Source organism: Salmo salar, chromosome ssa01 (genome assembly GCF_905237065.1).
Source record: "Salmo salar chromosome ssa01, Ssal_v3.1, whole genome shotgun sequence".
Classification (NCBI taxonomy): Eukaryota; Metazoa; Chordata; class Actinopteri; order Salmoniformes; family Salmonidae; genus Salmo; species Salmo salar.
Window position 1 is genome coordinate 135648633 of NC_059442.1, and position 21872 is coordinate 135670504.

At 43.6% G+C, this 21872-nt stretch overlaps 1 protein-coding gene across 5 annotated transcripts in view; it reads right to left on the reverse strand.

Moving 5' to 3' along the window:
- The window catches only part of LOC106565090 (protein unc-13 homolog B-like), a 32000-nt gene extending 20832 nt beyond the window's left edge, over nt 1–11168 (reverse strand). For 2 of the 5 annotated variants that reach the window (XM_045690427.1, XM_045690413.1), the window contains exons 1-10: nt 8547–11151; nt 8215–8237; nt 5583–5629; nt 5370–5448; nt 4400–4474; nt 4053–4272; nt 3307–3534; nt 2966–3107; nt 2407–2576; nt 53–168 (exon numbers count right to left, since the gene is read on the reverse strand). In XM_045690427.1, coding sequence (XP_045546383.1) covers nt 53–168; nt 2407–2576; nt 2966–3107; nt 3307–3534; nt 4053–4272; nt 4400–4474; nt 5370–5448; nt 5583–5629; nt 8215–8237; nt 8547–11007 — 3561 coding nt within the window. In that variant the 5' untranslated portion in view covers nt 11008–11151. Of the gene's footprint in view, nt 1–52; nt 169–2406; nt 2577–2965; nt 3108–3306; nt 3535–4052; nt 4273–4399; nt 4475–5090; nt 5097–5369; nt 5449–5582; nt 5630–8214; nt 8238–8546 lie in introns of all 5 variants that reach the window. The other 3 variants (XM_045690410.1, XM_045690418.1, XM_045690429.1) reach the window with 3 other exon arrangements.
- Between the last annotated feature and the right edge of the window lie 10704 nt (nt 11169–21872).

Genomic DNA, 21872 nt, shown 5'->3' on the forward strand with positions numbered 1-21872 from the left:
TGATGGTGTCTGCAGTATTCATACGAACAGAGAGATGTACTGAGTGTTGTACCTCGTGTAGACAGGTGTACTGAACGTGATAGGGAGCCACTTTCTCCTCTCCCTTGATCTCCACACTTATGTGGAGACGGATAGCGCCGGACACGGCTGACTTGTCGGTCCTCTTCTCTGTAACAATAGACACACACACACACACACACACACACACACACACACACACACACACACACACTCAGTGAGTCAATTACTATAATCTAGATCTGTCACACTAACCAGGTCTGCTAATCAAATGGCAATTACAGACTATTACTATCAATGGGTGTACAGTGGCTCCGCTACAAGGCCATTCAGTGGGTAATATACTACTAGTATTACTACAGTTTGTACTGAGGACAAGGGCTCAGGGTTGTATGGATTTGTCCTTGTTCTTCCGGCTGAAGACACTTCAGCTGGTCTTATTCTGGAAGTGGCGTGTTCGGCAGCTCACCCCCGGCTATTTCCCCTGACAGCCACATTATCAGGGTAATTCGTACGTGTCGTCTAAGCGGTCGCGATACGACTGGAGTGTGCTACATATTAATCAAGGAGGAGATCTCCCCTAAGAGGATGGAGGAGGTGAAAGAGAGAGTGGCTTTGCTTATGATTTCACATCTCTTTTAGTGTCGTATCGAACACAGTCAATGAGTAACATCAGCTAAATGTATATTTCACAGTCTAGGGAAAGTGTACAGATGTTTCGCTTGTCATCAGGCTAACACACTGCACAACCACTTTAACATTCAAGAAGTGCTGTTCCTTTGAAGGCCTTTTCAGTATCATGGTGGAGTCGTTTTCAAAAAGTCATGATTAAACAGGCAAAGAAAGAGGCCTGCAGCTTCAGAATGGCACAGTTAATCACATACCCATGCACGCAAACAAACACCACATCAGTAACTCATGGTGTGTCTCATCTGCAGGGATAGGAAGTCCATGACAGACAGTGAGGCATCCCTAAAAAGGTTGACTATCATTAAGATGAGGAAGAAAAAGGAAAGCTAAGGGCGATGAAACAATTCACTTTTGGAAAGTGTTTAAAGCTAGAAGAACATTGACAAGCTTTTTCAACACCCCACCCTCCTCCTGAGTCCCTAACCAGCCCATTCCAAAATGGAGAGTGTAAAAGCTAGAAAACAGAGGAAGAAAGAAGCCATGTGGACAAAGGAAGACAGAAAGGGGCAGGAGAGGAAGCACAAGTGAGAGTAAGCCCAGGGGAAAGTAAAGACCATGGTGGTGACAGCCAATGTTTTCATCCAGGGCAAGTAGGAGCCTTAGGGCCACTCCTCGCCTGTGCCATTGGGCGAGAAAAATGGTATTGCTGGCCAAGGGAGACGTGGGTAATGAGGTACAAGCACAACACAGACTGGACTACAGAAGAGGGCTAAGATGTAGAACAGAGCTGGTGACATATGAGAGGCAGATACACTAGGGTGCTAACTAACCCACTGTGTTACCGTAAGAGGTCTTGGGTGTTGCGGGAGCTAGCACATAAGGATTTCACTGCACATTTTATGCCTGCTGTAAACTGTGTATGTAACAAATACATTTTGATTCAATGTTTTTTTTCCTTAGACTTTCTACCCATCATTAACTAACCCTGGGAGAGACAAGCCATTAAGACAAAGCACTGTGTAGCAACTAACAATCTGGTAGTTCAAAGGGTTGATTTCAGCCCTCCTATAGAGTATAATAATGATAGAGTATAATTCAAAACGGAAAGGGAGGGGATTGGCGGATGCAACGAGGAAGCTAACAGAATATGCCTTTGGCATAACTTAGAAGAGTAGATGTATGAGTGATAGGGATTAGAGCAGTACATATCTGGAAAACGGAGGATTCCAGGATAAAAGAAGCATGAACAAAACAAACAACCTTCCCCCTTTGATCATCTGAAACGTTTTGATTCGCACACCAACCCCATCAGATCAGAAGGGAATATTCCCTCAACGCGGTGGCTGAATAAAAGCACTTCCACGTTGAGACCCGTGTACACACACTAAAAATAGAGCCTCTTGGACACAATGAGGAGGGAGCACAGGGGCATGTGAGGACTGAGGAGAGGCTGTGAAAGGGAGAGGGCCTGGACACTTTCCAATGGCTCAGAGTTGGCCTGGTATGGACAGAAGCAATGGACATTAGATTAACATTGGATCAACAACTCCAAAACAGGCCCTGTGTGAACCCACTACTATTTCTCAGGGCTGCGATGCAGTGGAATGTCCCCCTTTGACGCGGTCATTCTTACCATTCTGATCCCTTTGACTTATCTGTACATTCACTTAACATAATAATGATGGGTCTCATGAACACAGGCAGCCACCTTCGTCTCACATACAGTCGACGTTATACTGCAGGATAGCGAGGACATACCCAGGTTATACCAGACGTCCATCTCTCCGCTGAGCGTGCGGACCTCGATGATGCTCTGACCCAGGAAGTCGTCGGACTCCCTCTTCAGACGCTGCTTCACCCGGGACTTGATGTCATCGTCCTCGTCCCATACACGCACCTTGATGCGGTCCGACGAGTTATGACACTCGCTGGGGGAGAAAATGAGTAAGGTAGCGTTAATGTGAAGATTTCATACCAAGAACAGATATGCATGGTAATTACATTGCGTGGATGCTAATATTGCAGCTCATTCTAAGGTAGTTGAACTGAACTAGGTGTGGCCTGATGTAATTTAAGGGGAAGAGTTAATTACGCCTGTGTGCACCACTACCCTGAATAAATTAGTGTCTCCCATTGTCAAAGGGCTCCAGACAGCGTGGGACATTTTGGAAGTGGGTTAAACATGACCACGTACTTCCTTTGGGTGAGGAAACCTAGACTGCCTGAGGCTTGAAGTCTTGGCCTGCTTACACATAGGAACACGCGCTCTCGCGAGATAATACTACTGACTACATGTGCAGGGCCAAGTCAGACTCACAAGTGGAACTTCTCCTCCCAGACAGGGTTGAGGTTGCCGTAGATGGTTTTGGTCCTCTTCTTGGTCTTGCCCACCTGGACCGTGACATAGGGGTCGCTGGAACCCGTCTTGTCTTTGGCCTGCAGTCCCTGGGCACACAGCACTGCAGACAGACAAATGAACAGTGAGACAGGGAAACATCATACCACAGGTGGACAGACAGGACGACACAGAGTCATTCGAAATCAATAAAGGAGACATGGACATAGTCAGATGGGGAGAGAAGACTAGTTACAGTACAATAGAACAGTTCATGGAACGTGACCACTGGTGCAATACCATTACTCTCTATGTCTGTGTACCTGTGATGGTGATCTTGGCCGACCACTTGGAGGTTCCGTCCAGTACACTCTGTTTGATGGTCTTCATCTGCTGAGCGTGGATCGCCTTGCTGACGACAAAGACATCCCGGATCACGTCAAAGATCTCCGGCTTGTTCCTCTCCCTGATCTTCATGCGGTCCTTCATGGCCATGATGATGTTCTGGGTACGATCCTCAGCCCCATGCTTGGAGCTCTTCTCCGCAGCACCTAGAACATCAGAAACCACCCAAATACAGTACATGGAATAGGAGTCTCTTTTTGGCACCATAATGTGAAGGTTGTGATGTAAACATTCGAATATATCTACCCAGTTGTTAAAAGCTATTTATTTGACCATCCGAGTGGAATGACTGAAAGCAGTTGGATGTATAATTATGTATTTTGTGCAACATCAATCATAACCAACGGAGTACACCATATAATTCCACTGTACTTTACATGTCACTGACAGCTGTATTCTGGGATGGTGAGGAGGTAGAAGTAATTCAATAGGAAAGTTCGAGCCACTAACTCGGTAGACAAAGTCTGGAAAAGTGTCAATCCAGCCAATCAGAGAAATTATAAAACAAATCTATTGCAAAATGCATATCTATGTCTCATACACTGTCAATCATGTGACTAGCTTTTGAATGCATCAGATAGCTCAGTTTAGCAATACGGCTGTGTCGTCGCAAAAGGATCCTAAACATACTTCCTCTGTCTAGCTTCAGCTGTGCTGTACTTACGCTGCAGGCAGTCAGCATTCAGCAGTTCCTGGCACTTCTCGTGACACTTGACCCCGCACTCGGAGCACCTCATGCCCTGGCGGGCGATGCCCCAAAGCAGCCCCTCGCACTCGTAGCAGTAGGTGGGCGTGGTGGCCGTCCACACCTCAAAGTTATGGGGCGTGGTGCAGGAGATGGGGTAGATCAGAGCCTGTAGAGTCTTCTTATAAACATGGTTCTTCTACAGAGGGGGAGGAGAGAGGATACTGAGATATTACTTGTTCCTATGATATTGGTCCTCTCAGGTGAGTTTTGAACAGAGTCTTGATTAATTCAGTTGAGTAACATGCATCCCATAATGTACTCACCAGCTCCTCGTCTTTGACGGAGGAGCGCGCGGCCATGGAAGAGGTGATTCCAGCCTTTCTAGCCTGGACCAGTGACTGTGGACGACAGGGGAAAATCTTGTTAGTTGCCATGTTAACACAACTACACCCAAACAGTGATCACACAGATTGGTGGAGTATTGTAAGTGTTCTGTGAACCTTTACCCAGTGAGTGTACTACCCAAGTGAGTAGTACAAGGCCCATAGAGTTTTAAACACCAGACCGGGTGAAGGAAGGAACTAATGTAAGGATTGTTACAACACGTCATGTAAGGTGACAACATGGGAGGAACTAAACCATCACTGACCAGTCGAGACACTTAACCCAGGTGTGTGTGTTACCAATGGAGGATTCAGATAAAACCCCGGTAGTGATGGTCTGTACATGGCTCAGCATGTAAGGGTGGAGAATAAAACCCAACAGAACAAATCAATCTATCATATGAATGAATTAAGGGGAGGTAGAATACGAGGAAGGGAGTATTGTTTTAAATGATTATATCAAGTAGGAACACTACAGTGCATTTGGTTACTCAGGTGCAGCATGAAACCCCTGTTGCCCATTATTTGCAGAACAGCTGCATGGTGTAAAATCTCTTGTCCTACTTGATATACAGTCATATTCTTTTTCTGACTACAAAAGGAAAGGAGCAATTGTGTTTTTTCCACTTACCATAGCCTGACCAAGGAGAGTGATTGCATTCAAGAGAGTTGTGGGGAATAATTAGAGAGATTGTAACACTGGTTTCACATCTGCCTCACTGGGTGATAGCTCTGTGATTCCTTATGATGATAGCACTTTTTTTCAAGCAAAAGCTGAAAATATCAATTGAATCCTTAATTATCAAGATGCTTCTCTTGTTCTGGTATTACAGGATAGAAAAACATGTACTGACAGACAGGACAGAAAGTGTGATTTGAAGCATTGAGACGGATGGGAAGCAACACTTACCACGTCACTGACCAGAGGTATTGGCTTCCTCTTACGAAGGTCTGGCATGCTGTCAATCCCAAACAAACCACTTCCACCGCTGTGGACACGGAACAGAATGATACACTCGTACAGAATACACAGAAACACATGCATCAGCTTTTCCAGCACATTAAAAAGGCATGCGAAATATAAATCAACATTGACAGAAATGATTTGGGCATCATGATTTACCCTGGTTTGATCCAAGCTTGTCTGGATTTGGGTCCATCATCTCGTCCCTGCAGGATTTAACACACATTAGTTTTTCAGATTCAGTAATTAGACCACAGTAATATACTTAATCTTATATGTTAAAAATGTACACAGAGGTTAGAGAGAATGGAAAAAGACAGCAGGTTGAGTTTCACCTCTTGGATGGTACATGCAGAACAAAACGCTTTCAGAACAGCAGCATATTAAGTAATGTCTCGAGACAAGGAGAGGATTACATTTGATCCATACATGGCATGATTGTGGCCAAACTGAAAAGCCTAAAATAGATAAAATTCAACAACCGATACGATCATTGTTTATATATACACAGTACCAGTCAAAAGTTGACACACCTACTCATTCAACGGTTGTTCTTTATTTTTACTATTCTCTACATTGTAGAATAATAGTGAAGACATCAACTATGAAATAACACATGGAATCATGTAGTAACCAAAAAAGTGTTAAACATGTAGGAATATATTTTATATTTGAGATTCGTCAAAGTAGCCACCCTTTGCATTGATGACAGCTTTGCACACTCATGGAATTCTCTCAACCAGCATCATGAGGTAGTCACCTGGAATGCATTTCAATTAACAGGTGTGCCTTGTTAAAAGTTAATTTGTGGAATTTCTTTCCTTAATGCGTTAGAGCAAATTAGTTATGTTGTGACAAGGTTGCGGTTGTATACACAAGAAAAGCTCAAATATGCAGAGAGAAATGACAGTCCATCATTACTTTAAGACATGAAGGTCAGTCAATTCTGAAAATTTCAAGAACTTTGAAAGTTTCTTCAAGTGCAGTAGCAAAAACCATCAAGCGCTGTGATGAATCTGGATCTCATGAGGACACCACAGGAAAGGAAGACCCAGTTACCTCTGCAGCAGAGGATAAGTTCATTAGAGTTAACTGCACCTCAGGTTGCAGCCCAAATAAATGCTTCAGAGTTCAAGTAACAGACATCTCAACATCAACTGTTCAGAAGAGACTGCGTGAATCTGGCCTTTATGGTTGAATTGCTGCAAAGAAACCACTACTAAAGGACACCAATAATAAGAAGCGACTTGCTTGGGCCAAGAAACACGAGAAATGGACATTAGACCGGTGGAAATCTGCCCTTTGGTCTGAGGAGTCCAAATTTGAGATTTTTGGTTCCAACTGACGTGTCTTTGTGAGACGCAGAGTAAGTGAACGGATAAACTCTGCATGTGTTGTTTCCACCGTGAAGCATGAAGGAGGAGGTGCTTTGCTGGTGACACTGTCAGTGATTTATTTAGAATTCAAGGCACACTTAACCAGCATGGCTACTACTGCATTCTGCATTTGTTTTTGAAATGGGACAATGACCCAACACACCTCCAGGCTGTGTAAGGGCTATTTGACCAAGAAGGAGAGTGATGGAGTGCTGCATCAGATGGCATGGCCTCCACAATCACCCGACCTCAACCCAATTGAGATGGTTTGGGATGAGTTGGACCGCAGAGTGAAGGAAAAGCAGCCAACAAGTGCTCAGCATATGTGAGAACTCCTTCAATACTGTTGTAAAAGCATTCCAGGTGAAGCTGGTTGAGAGAATGCCAAGAGTGTGCAAAGCTGTCATCAAGGCAAAGAGAGGCTACTTTAAAGAATCTCAAATAGTAAATATATTTTGATTTGTTTAACACTTTTTTTGGTTACTACATGATTCCATATGTGTTCTCATAGTTGATGTCTTCACTATTATTCTACAATGTAGAACATAGTAAAAATAAAAGAAAAACCCTTGAATGAGTAGGTGTTCTAAAACTTTTGACCGGTATATGTATATATGTGTTTATCTCAATAGCAAGAGGGGGGTGCATGTCAAATCAGATGTGGGAAGGAGATGAACACAACGAGCAGTTTGCTGTCCCACATCACTACAATGTACAGATGCAAATAAAGCAAGGCACAACTTGTTTTTGCTGCGCAGTTCAGAGTACAACAGGGAGAACATTGGTGGGGAAGTACGTTGGATAATTCTTTTGAAGTTTTACAATAACTAAAAATGTTTAATCTCTCTTCCTCCGAGGTAAAGTGTTTCATCGGTGCCAGTGCTCCTCTTCCACTCAGATGAATGGGGCTACAGTTAGGTAGCTGGACCCCTCTGGGGCTCTCCTCTCCCAGTACTAGGAGGTTCTGACAGCGTTTGAAACAGTTCTGAGGGAACCAGGCAGGATCGGCTGTTGCATGTAAACACTGAAGCCGGTGCCGAGAATATTGCTTCTCGAAAAACAACTTAACCACAGTGTTTTCTATTGGTCTGATCCTGCCAAGAACATCATTATTTTACTCTATTCAGGTTTACAGAAATAATAGGTGCTTTTAATTCGATCAAAACATTATTCTATATCCATTTGAAAATGCATTCATTAGGAGCAAACCTCAAAAATAAATCACAAGCAAAGAGCTAAACAGCTCAGTTGAAAATATGACAAACAAAAGGGACCATGCTTGGCTCCATGCATACGATATAAAAACACCCAACGGCAAATGCAACAGTCGCACCAAAACTCAAAATATATCTGTGTAAACGAAAACAACAAAACATAACTGAAAAGGGAGCTCATTTGAAATTCATGAGAGTAACCTGGTCATCTTCTCTGCTGCCATCTGGAAGGAAGAACATCCATCAAAAAAGACAACATTAGGGTTCATGGATATAAATAGCTAAGAAGATCATAAATAACCAGGTCAACTACACAAGCAATCAATAGTGACAATTTTCAATCCAAGGTGTCAGGATCAATCATATCTTATACTGCTACATTAAAAGTTATAAATCATGGGCTAAATGTGTAATTTCCATCTAATGCAGCCAGAGAAAAGCAGTCAGAGTTTAGGTACATAGGGAATGAGTGTTAGATTACTTAATTCTTTTGCTGTACTTGCAAATAATGTAGCACACGAAAAGAGATCTACCTGGATTGAACTCCTCCTCAGAGAACATGGACTGGGATCCTTGGGAAGTTTTGGAAAGTTTACATCTCTGTCTCTTTTCTTTCAGGATGCGCTGCAGATTAGCAAGGCGTTCCTTCTTAGGGCTAACAACATCCTGTTCTCTAAACTCATCCTGATCAGCTCCATCGTGGTCTTCTCCTATTGGACTTAACCCTGTTGGACTTAACCCTATCCTCTCTGGGCTGATGTTAAAATCTGCTGAACTCTTCCCAGCCCTTCCTGGAGGACTGTGGTCTGGTGTCAGCTCTGGGTTGGACAGTTCTCCATCAGTCTGATACTCTCCTTGGCTCTCTAAATGCTCCATGGAATGATACTCGGTAGGGGTGCAGGGGGAGTGAGTCCTTTCATTTGGGGATGCTTGTAGGGAGCAAGGCAGGTTCTCTTGGGCTGGGCTGCAGTCCACATAGATTGAGGCCTCGCTGTACTCTTCCAGTGGAGACGCAGGGCGAACGTGATCAGTTGGCATAGTGATCTCTCCCTCCGGGGGTTCAGGGGAACAAGGTCTGACAGGAGAGGGAGCTGCTTCTGACTCACTGTCATCGTTGCCAGGCTCCGGGCTTGATCCCTCCAGCTTCCTCAGAGCCCCTTTCAGAGCAGACCTAAAGGTGAGCACAGCCTTCCCAATGCTTTTCACATCAAATCCCACATTGAGGAGCTGGGTGTTCTCAGGCTCAGGGCTAGGCAGGTTCCCCGACCCCCACTCTCCTGCATCGTCTCTTGGGACAGACTGTTCAGTCCACTCCCTGTCCAGGCTCTCAACGGATCCCACATCCAGGGTGTCAGCAGAGGACGTATAGCGGTCATTGGGGGAGTGCAGCTCCAGGTAGCCATCATCACAGTCTGTGAGCAGCACAGTGGAGCGACTCATGCTCCTGGACGGCCCACAGCTCCCCACATCAGCATAGGCGTCCATTGTGTGGTAGCCGGAGCTCCGAGAGTATGGGCAGTTGGCTGAACAGTCACACACTAAGTGTCCATTGCTGCCCTGCTGCCTGGGGTGCCGCCAGTCCACCACACTGGACGAGCTGGAGGGGGAGTTCTTGTGGATGCCGAACAGCAGGGACAGGTGCTCTGAGCTGCTGTGGGATGACTGGCCTGGGGTGCTGCTGGTCTCTCCTGTGGTGTACCTGTCCCAGCCACCTGGCCCTGCACAGTGGTCCTCCACCTCCTCCCCACTGTTCTGACAGGAGTAGATGTCTTCTTCACTCCAGCCGTTCTCCTCACTCCACCCCCCATCTCCACTCACACTGTGTTGCATGCCTGCCGAGGCCCAGCCACTCTGCCATAGCCTGGCCTTAACCGAGCGGTACCTGGCGTCCCGGTCCAGAGTGTTGGAGCTGTGGCCTGACGACAGGGAGCTGGTGCTGGGGCAGTCATGGGCATACCCTTGCTCAAGGTAGGAAAGGCTGGCTTGACTTGGCCCTGGTCGTGAAGAGGGCACGTCTGAGCTGTGGTCGGAATTCTCCTGGTCGGCTGGTTCGGGTTGGCAAGGAGCTAACCTTTCTCTCCATGTTTTAGGTGACCCCTGTGGTGGCACCATCATCATCACTGGGTCTTTGTCCCAAGACCCCTGCCGGTGCTCCAGTAAAGGACTGGTGGCCCTCCTGTGGAAGGCTGTGACGACATTCTGACTGCCCGGGCTGCCACGTCTGACGCTAAGCCTCTGAGGGGTCTGGGGTCCTGGTGCTGAGGCTCCAGAGGAGTAGAGCTCCCCTATCTCATTCAGCACTGCATCCACACAGCAGGAGACCTCGTCCACTGAGCCTCTCACAGAGGTCAGGTACTGCCGCAGGTCTGCGATCTCCTCCTGAATCTTGTTGATACCTCTCAGCTCTTTCAAGATGTGTTCGACGATGTCACTGGAGCATTTCTCTCCCTCATCTTCCTCCTCTTCTTCCCCTTCACTAGGAGAAGGTCTGTGTGTGTCCTCCACAACCCCAATCCCATCCTGACATTCAGCGCTGCTGTTCTCTCCAGAGGGAGAGGTGGGTAGGCTTGCGGTCGGGCCGTTGGTACTTACAGTACCGGGGGCGTTGATGAAGCACTCTCTGTTCAGCGCCATATCCCCAGCCACAGGTAGGTTTAGAGTCCCTGTGTGACTTCGGCCACTGGGCAGGGAGGAGTGGAGTCCAGTGAACTCCCCACTGGAGGGGTCTCTCTTCAGGCCGCATATAAACATGTCCTGTTCCACAGGGGAGAGCAGATCCTGGGGCTGGTGGATGGAGGGCTCCCCCGGCCCTGCCGGGCCCTGCTGGAACTTCTGGAACTTCCTCCGCAGGCTCCGGCCCACCTTGGGGCTCTGAGTGCTCTTCTTACCCCCCAGCTCCCTCCTCTTGGACCACTTGTGTGGACTCTGAGGTGCCTCTACATCGCTGGATTCATCTGGTCCACTGAGGCCCCTCTCGTGGCCCCTAGAGAACATCCCTGAGGACTGTCTGGGGGCCTGGCTTCCTGGTCTTCGTCCTCAGGGGCCAACCAGCACCCTGGGCCTCAGTTCTTTGTGTGACCACACAACATCCTGATGATGTAGAAGAGACTGATCTGCTCACAGAGCCTTGTCCATGACTGGCAAGGCAGAGAAGACAGAGACGTATTATTTCTCTCATAACTTTGTTTTTCTAAACATTATTATATCCACAATGATTTTCTTTATTTTGCAATGCTTGTTTCCTATCAACATGAACCTTCCCTTATGCATGCGTACAAGCCATTTCATCCTTTACATTTCAGTCATTGGCATACAGTACACAAACCCCTCAGAGAATCAATAAACATATTTATAATTCCACCTTCATTTTGAGACCTTGCCAGTATACACATTTTTCAGTCCAACAGACCAGAAAGTAGAGAGAGAAAAACACCAGATTCCTGCTGCTATATAATGGCTGCTATATAATGTCTGGTGATATCATTAAAAAACTAATTAAATAAGTGGTGCTATAGCCAAGATAAGTCAAATTGCAATGGATGACTGGATGAGTTATTTGAGGAGTCAGTTTCTATATGGTTTGCAAACAACACACATAAGAACTTAGCTAGCTCATGCACTCCTATTTACACTGCTGGCAGAAACATACAAAACACACACACAGACAAAACACAGACACTCAGGCATGGGAGAGTGGGAGTAGAGGGCATTCATCTCTGCAACGCCAGAGAGATAGATTATGGTGGAGCGTGGAATTGTGATAAAAACCCCACATTGATATTGGGGGTCATTGTGAGTCAAACCAAGGCTCTGTACATCAGTGGGTTGGCCACTCACCCCCTCTCTTCAGTCATGGAGAAGGAAGGAGCAGGGAAATGATCGGACACCGTACAGCTGGTATAAACTCTATAATTAGGACATGATCAGAAGACAGCCTGGTAATTAGTTGACTGCTCAATTCTCTCCTCTGAGTCAGGGTAATTTTTGTGCACACACCAGCTGCAGTAGAGATACACAATATATACAAAAGTATGTGGACATCCCTTCAAATTAGTGCATTCGGCTATTTCAGCCACACGCGTTGCTGACAGGTGTATAAAATCAAGCACACAGCTATGCAATCTCCAAAGACAAACATTGGCAGTAGAACGGCCTTACTGAAGAGCTCAGTGACTTTCAACGTGGCACCGTCATAGGACGCCACCTTTCCAACAAGTCAGTTCTTCACAATCCTGCCCTGCTAGAGCTGCTCCGGTCAACAGTATGTGCTGTTCTTGTGAAGGGGAAACGTCTAGGAGCAACAATGGCTCAGCCGCAAAGTGGTAGGCCACACAAGTTCACAGAACGGGACCGATAAGGGCTGAAGCGCGTAACTCGTAAAAATCGTCTGTCCTCGGATGCAACACTCAAAGTTCCAAACTGCTTCTGGAAGCAACGTCAGCACTAGAACTGTTTGTCCGTACCTTCATGAACTGGGTTTCCATGGCCGAGCAGCCGCACACAAGCCTAAGATCACCATGCGCAATGCCAAGCGCCAATGGACTCGAACAGTGGAAACGTGTTCTCTGGAGTGATGACTCAACTTCACCATCTGGCAGTCAGACGGACGAATCTGGGTTTGGCGGCTACCAGGAGATCGCTACCTACCCGATGCATAGTGCCAACTGTAAAGTTTGGTGTAGGAGGAATAATGGTCTGGGGCTGTTACTAATACAATTGCTCAGATAAATATATTTAGTTTAAAGGTGCAAAATATAGAAATCGAACTGCCATTTCCTTGATGCTAAAATATCAGTTTGTGATAATACAAGCAATGGAGTGTAGCTAATCATTGTACCATCTAAACCGCTGTAAAATACAGTATCTTGTCATTAAATACCCCCCAAAATATTTTCTGCAGTTTGAAGCTAGTGTACAAAACCGAAAGCAAAAGACGCAAAAAAAGAAACTTTAGACCGGGAAGCATAGAAATAGAGCACATCGAACAGATTCTTAGAGGGTGCCAATAATTATGAACCTGAATGTACATGGAAATCCACAAATGTACTCTATAGTGAGGCAATAAGTAAACACGCACTTACGCAACAGCCAACTAACATTTAAGGATTCATTGCTAGTTCATCTAACCCTCATCCCCACTGATCCTGGTTGTTTGAAGCAGCTCAGACACAGTGAAAGCCAAACCCTATCCACTCACTGTGTGCCATTATGCTGTTAAGAACCAACCCGCTGAGGGGAATCAGTGCTGCACAATTTCCCTCCCCGTGCTGCTGTCTGTGACTGAATGACAGAATGGTCAGTTTAACCACCATCATTCTGTGTGGTTCTGTGGCCATTTGCCCAGACCAAAAAGTCTGTGTCAGACAGGGCACAGGGTTGTTGGCTTAACTTTCTTTCCCGTCAGCTTTTGAGCTCGTTTATCATCTACGTCTAACTGGACTGGAGTTTGATTGCATATACTGTAGCTCGAGCACATACCAAACATATCTATGAAAATGACCAATAAGATAAAACATACACCGAATATACTCAACATTAAGGACACCTTCCCAATATTGAGTTGCACATAAAAAAACATTGTCGCATGCATATAATAGGCCTACAAGAAGGGGAGACAAATACACTATGAAATCCATCTAACCGAGGACGAAATTGCTAGAATTATTTTTTTCAAGTAGCACTGACCCAAAAATGATAAAAGACTGAACATGCACACCCTTCCGACAGCAGCCAATGATCCTCTGTGGCCAAATCATGCTTTCTGGTGTAGTAGCCCATTTTTTATGATTTAATTGATTTCTGTATTGACAGGAGTAGGCTAATTAGGCTAAATCATTTTGACAATTTAATTCAATGTACCTTATGGACGTGCCTCCTATGCCTAGTACTATATTAGATGCAAGTTCACAATGTAACATCACAAAAGTACTGCAAAAACAGCTTTGCTCCCATCTGAAATTGATAGGGGAGTAATTCTCTGGCTGGTGTTAAGGCGGAGAAACTAAGAGTATGTACAAATATAGGAGGAGACAGTGGCGAAACGTGGGTATTGGTCCTCGGCCTTCAGTGGGGGAAATTTTTTTTCCAACATGTTGTACCAAATGCCCAAATCAAGAAAAAGAACATGAACATAGTATCAGATCCCCAGATCCTGAAAAGGTTCTACAGCTGCACCATCGAGAGCATCCTGACTGGTTGCATCACTGCCTGGGATAGCAACTGCTTCTACTCCCAAGCCGTAAGACTCCTGAACACTTAATCAAATGTCTATCCAGACTATTTGCATTGCCTGCCCCCCCACTCTTTTACACTGCTGCTACTATGTTGTTATCATCTATGCATAGTCACTTTAATAACTCTACCTACATATTACCTGTGCCCGCGCACATTGACTCTGTACCGGTACCACTGTATATAGTCTCACTATAGTTATTTAACTGCTGCTCTTTATTTACTTTACTTTTATTTCTTATACTTATCCGTATTTTTAAAAACTGCATTGTTGGTTAGGGGCTCGTAAGCAAGTTAAACCAAATAAACAGCTGGACTCACCAGGAGGGTGTACTACAAAAGCAGGATCAATGAGTTAGCCAGATAACTTTGATAAACCACCTGAAAGCTAAACTTAGATATGCGTTTTTGGTTGTTAAGTTTAGTAGACCATGCCCATTTCAAGCTTATCAAAATAAAGTTATTTCAGAATTGAGGCAGGCCAAATCCTTACTCCTCCCAGTTCCCGCTTTCTCCTGTTGTGCCGTTTACAAACAAACACGTGACTGGCTCAACTGTTCTGGGGATCTACAGTAAGCTTCATAATGTAAAATAATGTGACAGGTGAAATGAAGAACGCGATCTGCTTCATCGCCTAACGTATTGCACAAGTTGACTTCAGGTATTTACTTAAAAAGTAGTTACAAATATTCCAATTTCAAAAAACAAACTTCAAAGAAATACTTTCAACGGTATTTATTGAAAAACCCTCCTGTGGCTATTTCCAAATACCCCGGTATACAGTATACCGCCCATGCCTAACAGCAACCATAATATGCAGAGCCGATAGAGACAGCAGTCACACACAGCATGATGCTAAAGGATAAGCAGCCCATTCACTGACATAATAAGCCAGTAGGTCCCAATCATAAGAATACAAAACACAACCATTAGGCTAAGCATTTCCCAACCAAAATGTACAAATATTACTTCCCAGCGCAAAAAAAATCTCACGTTTAGCACACAAAGTAACCGGCGAGCTAAAGTTTAAATACAGCAATGTTTCACACACAAGTTACTTTCAAAGAGATAGCTAACAGCAAGTGAGATGCAATAAAACATTTTTTAAAAACACTTTCACGCACCAGACGATGAAACTTAACTTCCTGTTCAAAGTTAATCTTGAAAAGGGTGAAGCTATTAGCACCATCCTCTTCAATAACACCTGCTGCAGTCGCTGCACACTAGCCTAGAACAGGGGTCTTCAAAATGTTCTTGCCATGGGACCCCTCCTAGACAAACCGGTGACCCAGGGACACCCATCATGCGTTAGCAAAAACAAAACAAAGTCACGTCTCTTCGTATCATCAAGTGAATGACAAAGGCAAGGAGAAGTAATCAACATATTAAAATGAATTGATTTGGTAGATCATTTTTCATTATTTTGACCTCCCCACATTATAATTGGAAGAGGAAGTGTAAACTTTAACATAGTCTATTAGCTACAAAAGGTAACTCCAAACACATTTTCACTAAGAGCAGCTGTTTAGCTGGTTTAACAAATGTTAACCATGTGTTGGCAAAAATGTAAGTCCAAGTCAAGAAAGCTTACCAGCAGCACTTGCCACACTGCTAACCTATTCGCAGGGTGCTTTTTCAAAGCCTATTGTATGTCAGATACTCCAGTAAATACACTGGCTCCAATGAGTGTAATTTGCTCAAGATTAGGAGTTGAGAATCATCATTAGAAAGAAGACATTCTCCTCTTTTCTTCTGTAGGAATGTAATTTGTTTATTCTGTTGTTGCTAGCGATCATAAAAATCCTCAGCAGTACCTAGGGGTTCGCCGACCCCAGGTGAATACCCCTTGCCTACAACAAAAGCTAGCTAGCGAGACCGTGGGAAACCTGTTTCCATAGGTTTCTGCAAAAACTTTCTCACTTATTACAAGTCAAAATGTTATTGATTGATTCCACTGTCACTCCAAAATTCTGCCCTAATACCACAGATCGAACAATGAGACAGATATTTCACCGGATGTATAAATGTTAAGCATCCACTTGGAGTTTCAACTCACTACCAAATATGGAAGAGCAGGTGTTCCCTAATGGGAATATGCAAATGCATGCTTGAACGCGCCAATAGGATCTCACTAGCTCGTGCTTGGCTCTGCCCATCTCCTTGCTTGTTCTGTCCACTATGATTCATTTGTTCCAACCCTTTCTATCCCAACACAAACTGAAGCGATTAAATCAGAATATCACTGAAAAGAAAATTAGAATTTGAATATCAATGAAATAGTAATGAAATTAAAAATACATCTGTATTTTAAAACTACAAATAATTTCATTAATCCTTAGGCCTTCTCTAAAGGCATAGAAGGCCCTCCCTTACAAAAATGAATTTGTTGCTGCAAACCTCCAGCAAGTTTGTGGCAAATATGCTACAAATGAAATAGTTTGCCAAAGGTTTTTTCTGGCAGACACTTCTCCCAAGATTCTATTTGCATCTGTGGCAAACCTTTGGTAGCAACATTTATTTCCACTAGTGGCAAACAGTTTACCAGCAGCATTTGTGGTAAACACATGAGTTCCAAGACCAGTAAGCGTTACTGACCAATCAAGGGGATTAGAAATGAGAAACATCAGTTGGAAATTAGAAACCAATCCATCTAGCTAGCTACAGTACCTGCCAAAGTTGGCCAGTGAGAGTAACTTATTATTAAACTTCCTAATATTTTATTAGCTAAATGGTGCCTAGTTAGCAATGTCATGTTTTATGGGATAGAGTGAAACACATTTTTGTGATACCAGTTTCAAATCGGTCAGCGCCACTGACTGACTGGCTGGCTAGCACTTAAATAGTTAATGTTAACTATCATATTTTTGCACAATTCATGTGATTAGGTAGCTAGATAACTAATGATTTGCCTAAACACATTTTTAGGTGAATACGTTGCAGTCTTTTAATACCAATATGCATGTCAATATGCTAGTGTCACGGTTCAGTAGCATGTTAGCTAGCGACTCAACTATAGCCTAAAGTTAAAGAACATAAGCCGTACATGCAGTGAGTATTCTGTAAACGCCACCTTTTTTGATATACAAGGGAAGGTCCTCAGGAAACATATAGGACTGTGGACGCACCAAGCGACACACCAAGCTTGAGCAGTAGCCGGGTCTTGCCAGGTATATGTTGAAAGATTAGTGTATTATGAAAACTGATTGTTAAAAGGAGTATTATTATTTATTGAATACTTTGTGCTCACAACAGAGTCAAATATGAGAGCGCAGCCCAGACGACCAAGTGGTTGAACAACATCTGGCCAGCCAACCAGGTTGCAGAGTACATGAAGGAGACCATGATCCGGAGGGCTCAGTGGACCAGACAGAATGGGGCCAAGACAGTTGAGATAGTCAGAGAGTATCCACATCTGCTGGATACTCCAGGCCATGGTGGATTACATTTTTTACAAAAACAGACTTTAATTTTATTCTGTTTGCTGGGATTAACTAGCCTGGCTGACGCAACCCACGTGACTCACAGCGCAGGGAGAGCTGTGACCACACTGGTCTTGGAAAGGAGGCTGTTTGTTAATGCAATATGTTCTAATAAATTGCACAATAGGGTTTGATTGTTTCTCTCAGATGTTTATTTTTCCCTCAGGGTTGAGACCTCTCATTGTTCGGATCTGAAAATCCAACCATTGTAATAGAAGTGGGCAGTACTCAGTGTATGGCTGTTTGAGTGAGAAAGACAGAGGAGAGCCAACCAGTAAAAGCACAGCCCCCTTCATTATCGACGCATTGCGCCGACAACATCAAAGAGCCATTCCAGACTCTGAAGTCAGGAGGACTTCAAGAGTTAGGTGTTAGCCAGACGAACGATCAACTGCAACGGAAAAGTAATCGTTTGTCTGGCTACAACATAACGCAATTTGAAGTCATATGGGGCGGTAATAAAATATTACAAAAAAAGTTAGTCTGCTTTACAACAGATTGTTCAGGACTTCTACATTTCAAACTCGGACTGCTCATGGAAACTCACCGGTACTGGATTGCAGTCTTCAAGGACCAAAAAAAATAAAATAAAAACTTTGCTTTACCAGCCCAGAGAGAAACAGACCTAAATACTTATATTGGAAGTGCAGGTATAGTTTGAAATAACCCTGCTGGTGGTACCTCACATGCTCATTAATTTTTAGCCTGAAACTATCAAGTTATTCACTAAACATTCTTCTCGCCAGATACACAAGGTGACATCGCTTTAAGACTTCTGACAGTGGTCCTCCCAACACCAGTATACAAATTAGGCAGGAAGACATTCCGACCCAGCTTCAATGAGACCAGAAAGCCCTTCATTGACTTTCAGCCTGTTAGTTTAAATATTGGATAAGCATAGGGAGATTGATGGGAAAATTAGATGGCCTTTTGTAAACCTTGAATGAAAGGAACAGCATTCCAGAATCTGTTACGCATTACTGCACACTCAAAGACATTGGGTAGATTTCCATTCAATTTGCGACAGATTTAAATGCAAATATAAAACGAATCTGCATAAAACAATACACATTTTCCCACCGGTGACGTTTCCAGCAAACTGACCTTTTGCGGATAAAAGGCTATGCGTGATGACGAAGTGCACATAAAAATAACTTTTGCTGTTAAATTCTCATGTACCTAATAAAAAAAAAAACAAGTTAAATGGGTTTACATTGCATTTTCAACTCTACTGATAGTTTTGTCACAAACGGTTGTGGTTGCATTATATAGCAAATGTGCCCCCTCTGGCACATGCGTTCTAGCCCAGTGTTTGCCAACCCTGGTCCTCGAGTACCCCCAACAGTACAGTTTCGTTTTAGCCCTTGACAAACACACCTCAATTCAACTCACTCAGGCCATGATGATTAGTTGACAAGTTGAATCAGGTGTGCTTGTCCAGGGTTACTTTGATATGACGGTTATTATAGCAATATTTGTGGTAAAGGAGTTTCCGCTGCCATTTCTCACGTAATACATTTTGGTTACTCTGGGTTAAAAGAGACATCCCACTACGTCAAACAAACAAGTTGTCTGTAGGCATTTAATCTTTCCATCAGCCCGGTCATGACTTTTCATGCGTCAGGTAATTCAGCCAAATGAACGTGGTTGGCTGGAAACATGGTTAGTGTTGTGTAAATGAAACTATATGCCCCAGCCCAAAATGAATAGAAGACGTAGGCATCAAACAGGGATTGGGTGTTGATTGATGTAAATTGCTATAAAATATACCAAATAAATTGTGTGTGATGGCATTGTCAGTGTGCCTGACAAGTCCTCATATTCTAAAAGCAAATTATTTCTCTAACAAGTTGGGACCAACATGGTTGAGTACCTGCACCAGGCGGAGGTGACCAGACCCTACCCATTTGTGTTGACTCTTAGGGACTGCTCACAGGTGTTTACGGTCATTAATGCACCAGCATTGGAGCAAGGTACACACTGCTTTGGGCACTGGATGTGTGCTTCAAGTACTATGATGTGTTGATATCAATTTTCCCACTGTGCCCCAGCATGGGAATTCCTACAGACCACAGTGTATTAGCTGCAAAGAACAAAATCCCCCGCAGCAAGACTGTTGCGAGCATGTATTTTTTCCACTGAACAATAGTGGATAAGTATCTGCTCTTGTATGTAGTGTGAGAAGTGACAGGAGGACGCACAGCCCTCCTGCTGATATGTTCCTATGAATTAATAGATCAATAGACGGATGAGCCATGAGTGTCTCATTCCAATGCTAATATGCTCTTAAGCCACGATTTATAGCTCTGTTAAAATTACTTTTAGTTTCTTTTTCAATGCATTTGTGCCTGCTTTTTGCCTACAGTATGGTATCTGGCTTATTAGCCTTTGGTTCAACTACTGAAGCGCGTTGTGTTACACTTTCATTCTATCACAACAATTTATTTTAAATACAAAATGTTCCATTTTGGGGATTGTGAAAAGTGCTTTATGAATAAAATACATACAAGTAATGAGTTATTAGTCCATGTCCTTAGTAGAGTGAACTTCAAATGTAACATTTTAAAACATGTTCTCTGTGTAACAATATTTTAACCCAATATTTTCGACCCAAATGTAGACCGCATTTGTATGGCAAAACAGCATGGTGTGTGTGTGTGTATGTGTTGTCACCTAAGATAGCCAAAGTGTGTCAGTGAATGTGAAAATCTATTGATTTGCTCTGGCACTGTCTTTTAGACAGATCTGAGTTAACACCACTTAAGACTGTCACACACACACGTTTTGTTTTTCTCAGATTGCAATCAGAGAGTGCACATCAATTCTAATAATAAATCCTATCTTATGAAATCTTATCTTGTGAAAAACATATTTAGACAATAGGGCTTTGTTTCACTGGGTTTTAAAAATGTATCATATATTCCTACACATTCTCTGACGTGATGTACAGTACCAGTCAAAAGTTTGTACACACCTACTGTAATCATTCAAGGTTCTCTTTATTTTTACTATTTTCTACATTGTAGAATAATAGCGAAGACATCAAAACTATGAAATAACACATATGGCATAATGTAGTAACCAAAAAAAAAAGTATGTTTTATAATTGTGATTCTTCAAAGTGGCCTGCCTTTTTGGCAGCTTTGCACACTCTTGGCATTCTCTCAACCAGCTTCATGAGGTAGTTACCTGAAATGCATTTAAAATGAACAGGTGTGCCTTGTTAAAAGTTAATTTGTGGAGATTCTTTCCTTCTTATTGCATTTGAGCCAATCAGTTGTGTTGTGACAAGGTAGCGGGATATACAGAAGATCGCCCTATTTGATAAAAGACCATGTCCATATAATGGCAAGAACAGCTCAAATTAGCAAAAGAGAAACGACAGTCCATCATTACTTTAAGAGAAGATCAGTCAATCCAGAAAACTTCATTAACTTTGAAAGTTTCTTCAAGTTCAGTCACAAAAAACATCAAATACTACGATGAAACTGGCTCTCATGAGGACCGCCACATGAAAGGAAGACGCAGAGTTACCTCTGTTGCAGAGGACAAGTTCATTAGACTTAACTGCACATCAGATTGCAGCCCAAATAAATGCTTCAGAGTTCAAGTAAGACACATCTAAATATCAACTGTTCAGAGGAGACTGCGTGAATCAGGCCTTCATGGTCAAATTGCTGCAAAGAAACCACTATTAAAAGGACACCAATATGAAGAGACTGGCTTGGGCCAAGAAACACGAGTAATGGACATTAGACCGGTGGAAATCCATCCTTTGGTCTGATGAGAATTTTTGGTTCCAACCGCCGTGTCTTTGTGAGTTGGAGAGTAGGTGAACGGATGATCTCTGCATGTGTGGTTCCCACCGTGAAGCATGGAGGAGGTGGTGTGATGGTGCTTTTCTGGTGACACTGTCAGTGATTTATTTAGAATTGAAGGCATACTTAACCAGCATGGCTACTACAGCATTCTGCAGCAATACGCCATCCCATCTGGTTTGCGCTTAGTGGGACTATCATTTGTTTTTCGAATGGGACAATGACCCAACACACCTCCAGGCTGTGTAAGGGCTATTTGACCAAGAAGGAGAGTGATGGAGTGCTGCATCAGATGACATGGCCTCCACAACCACCTGACCTCACCCCAAAT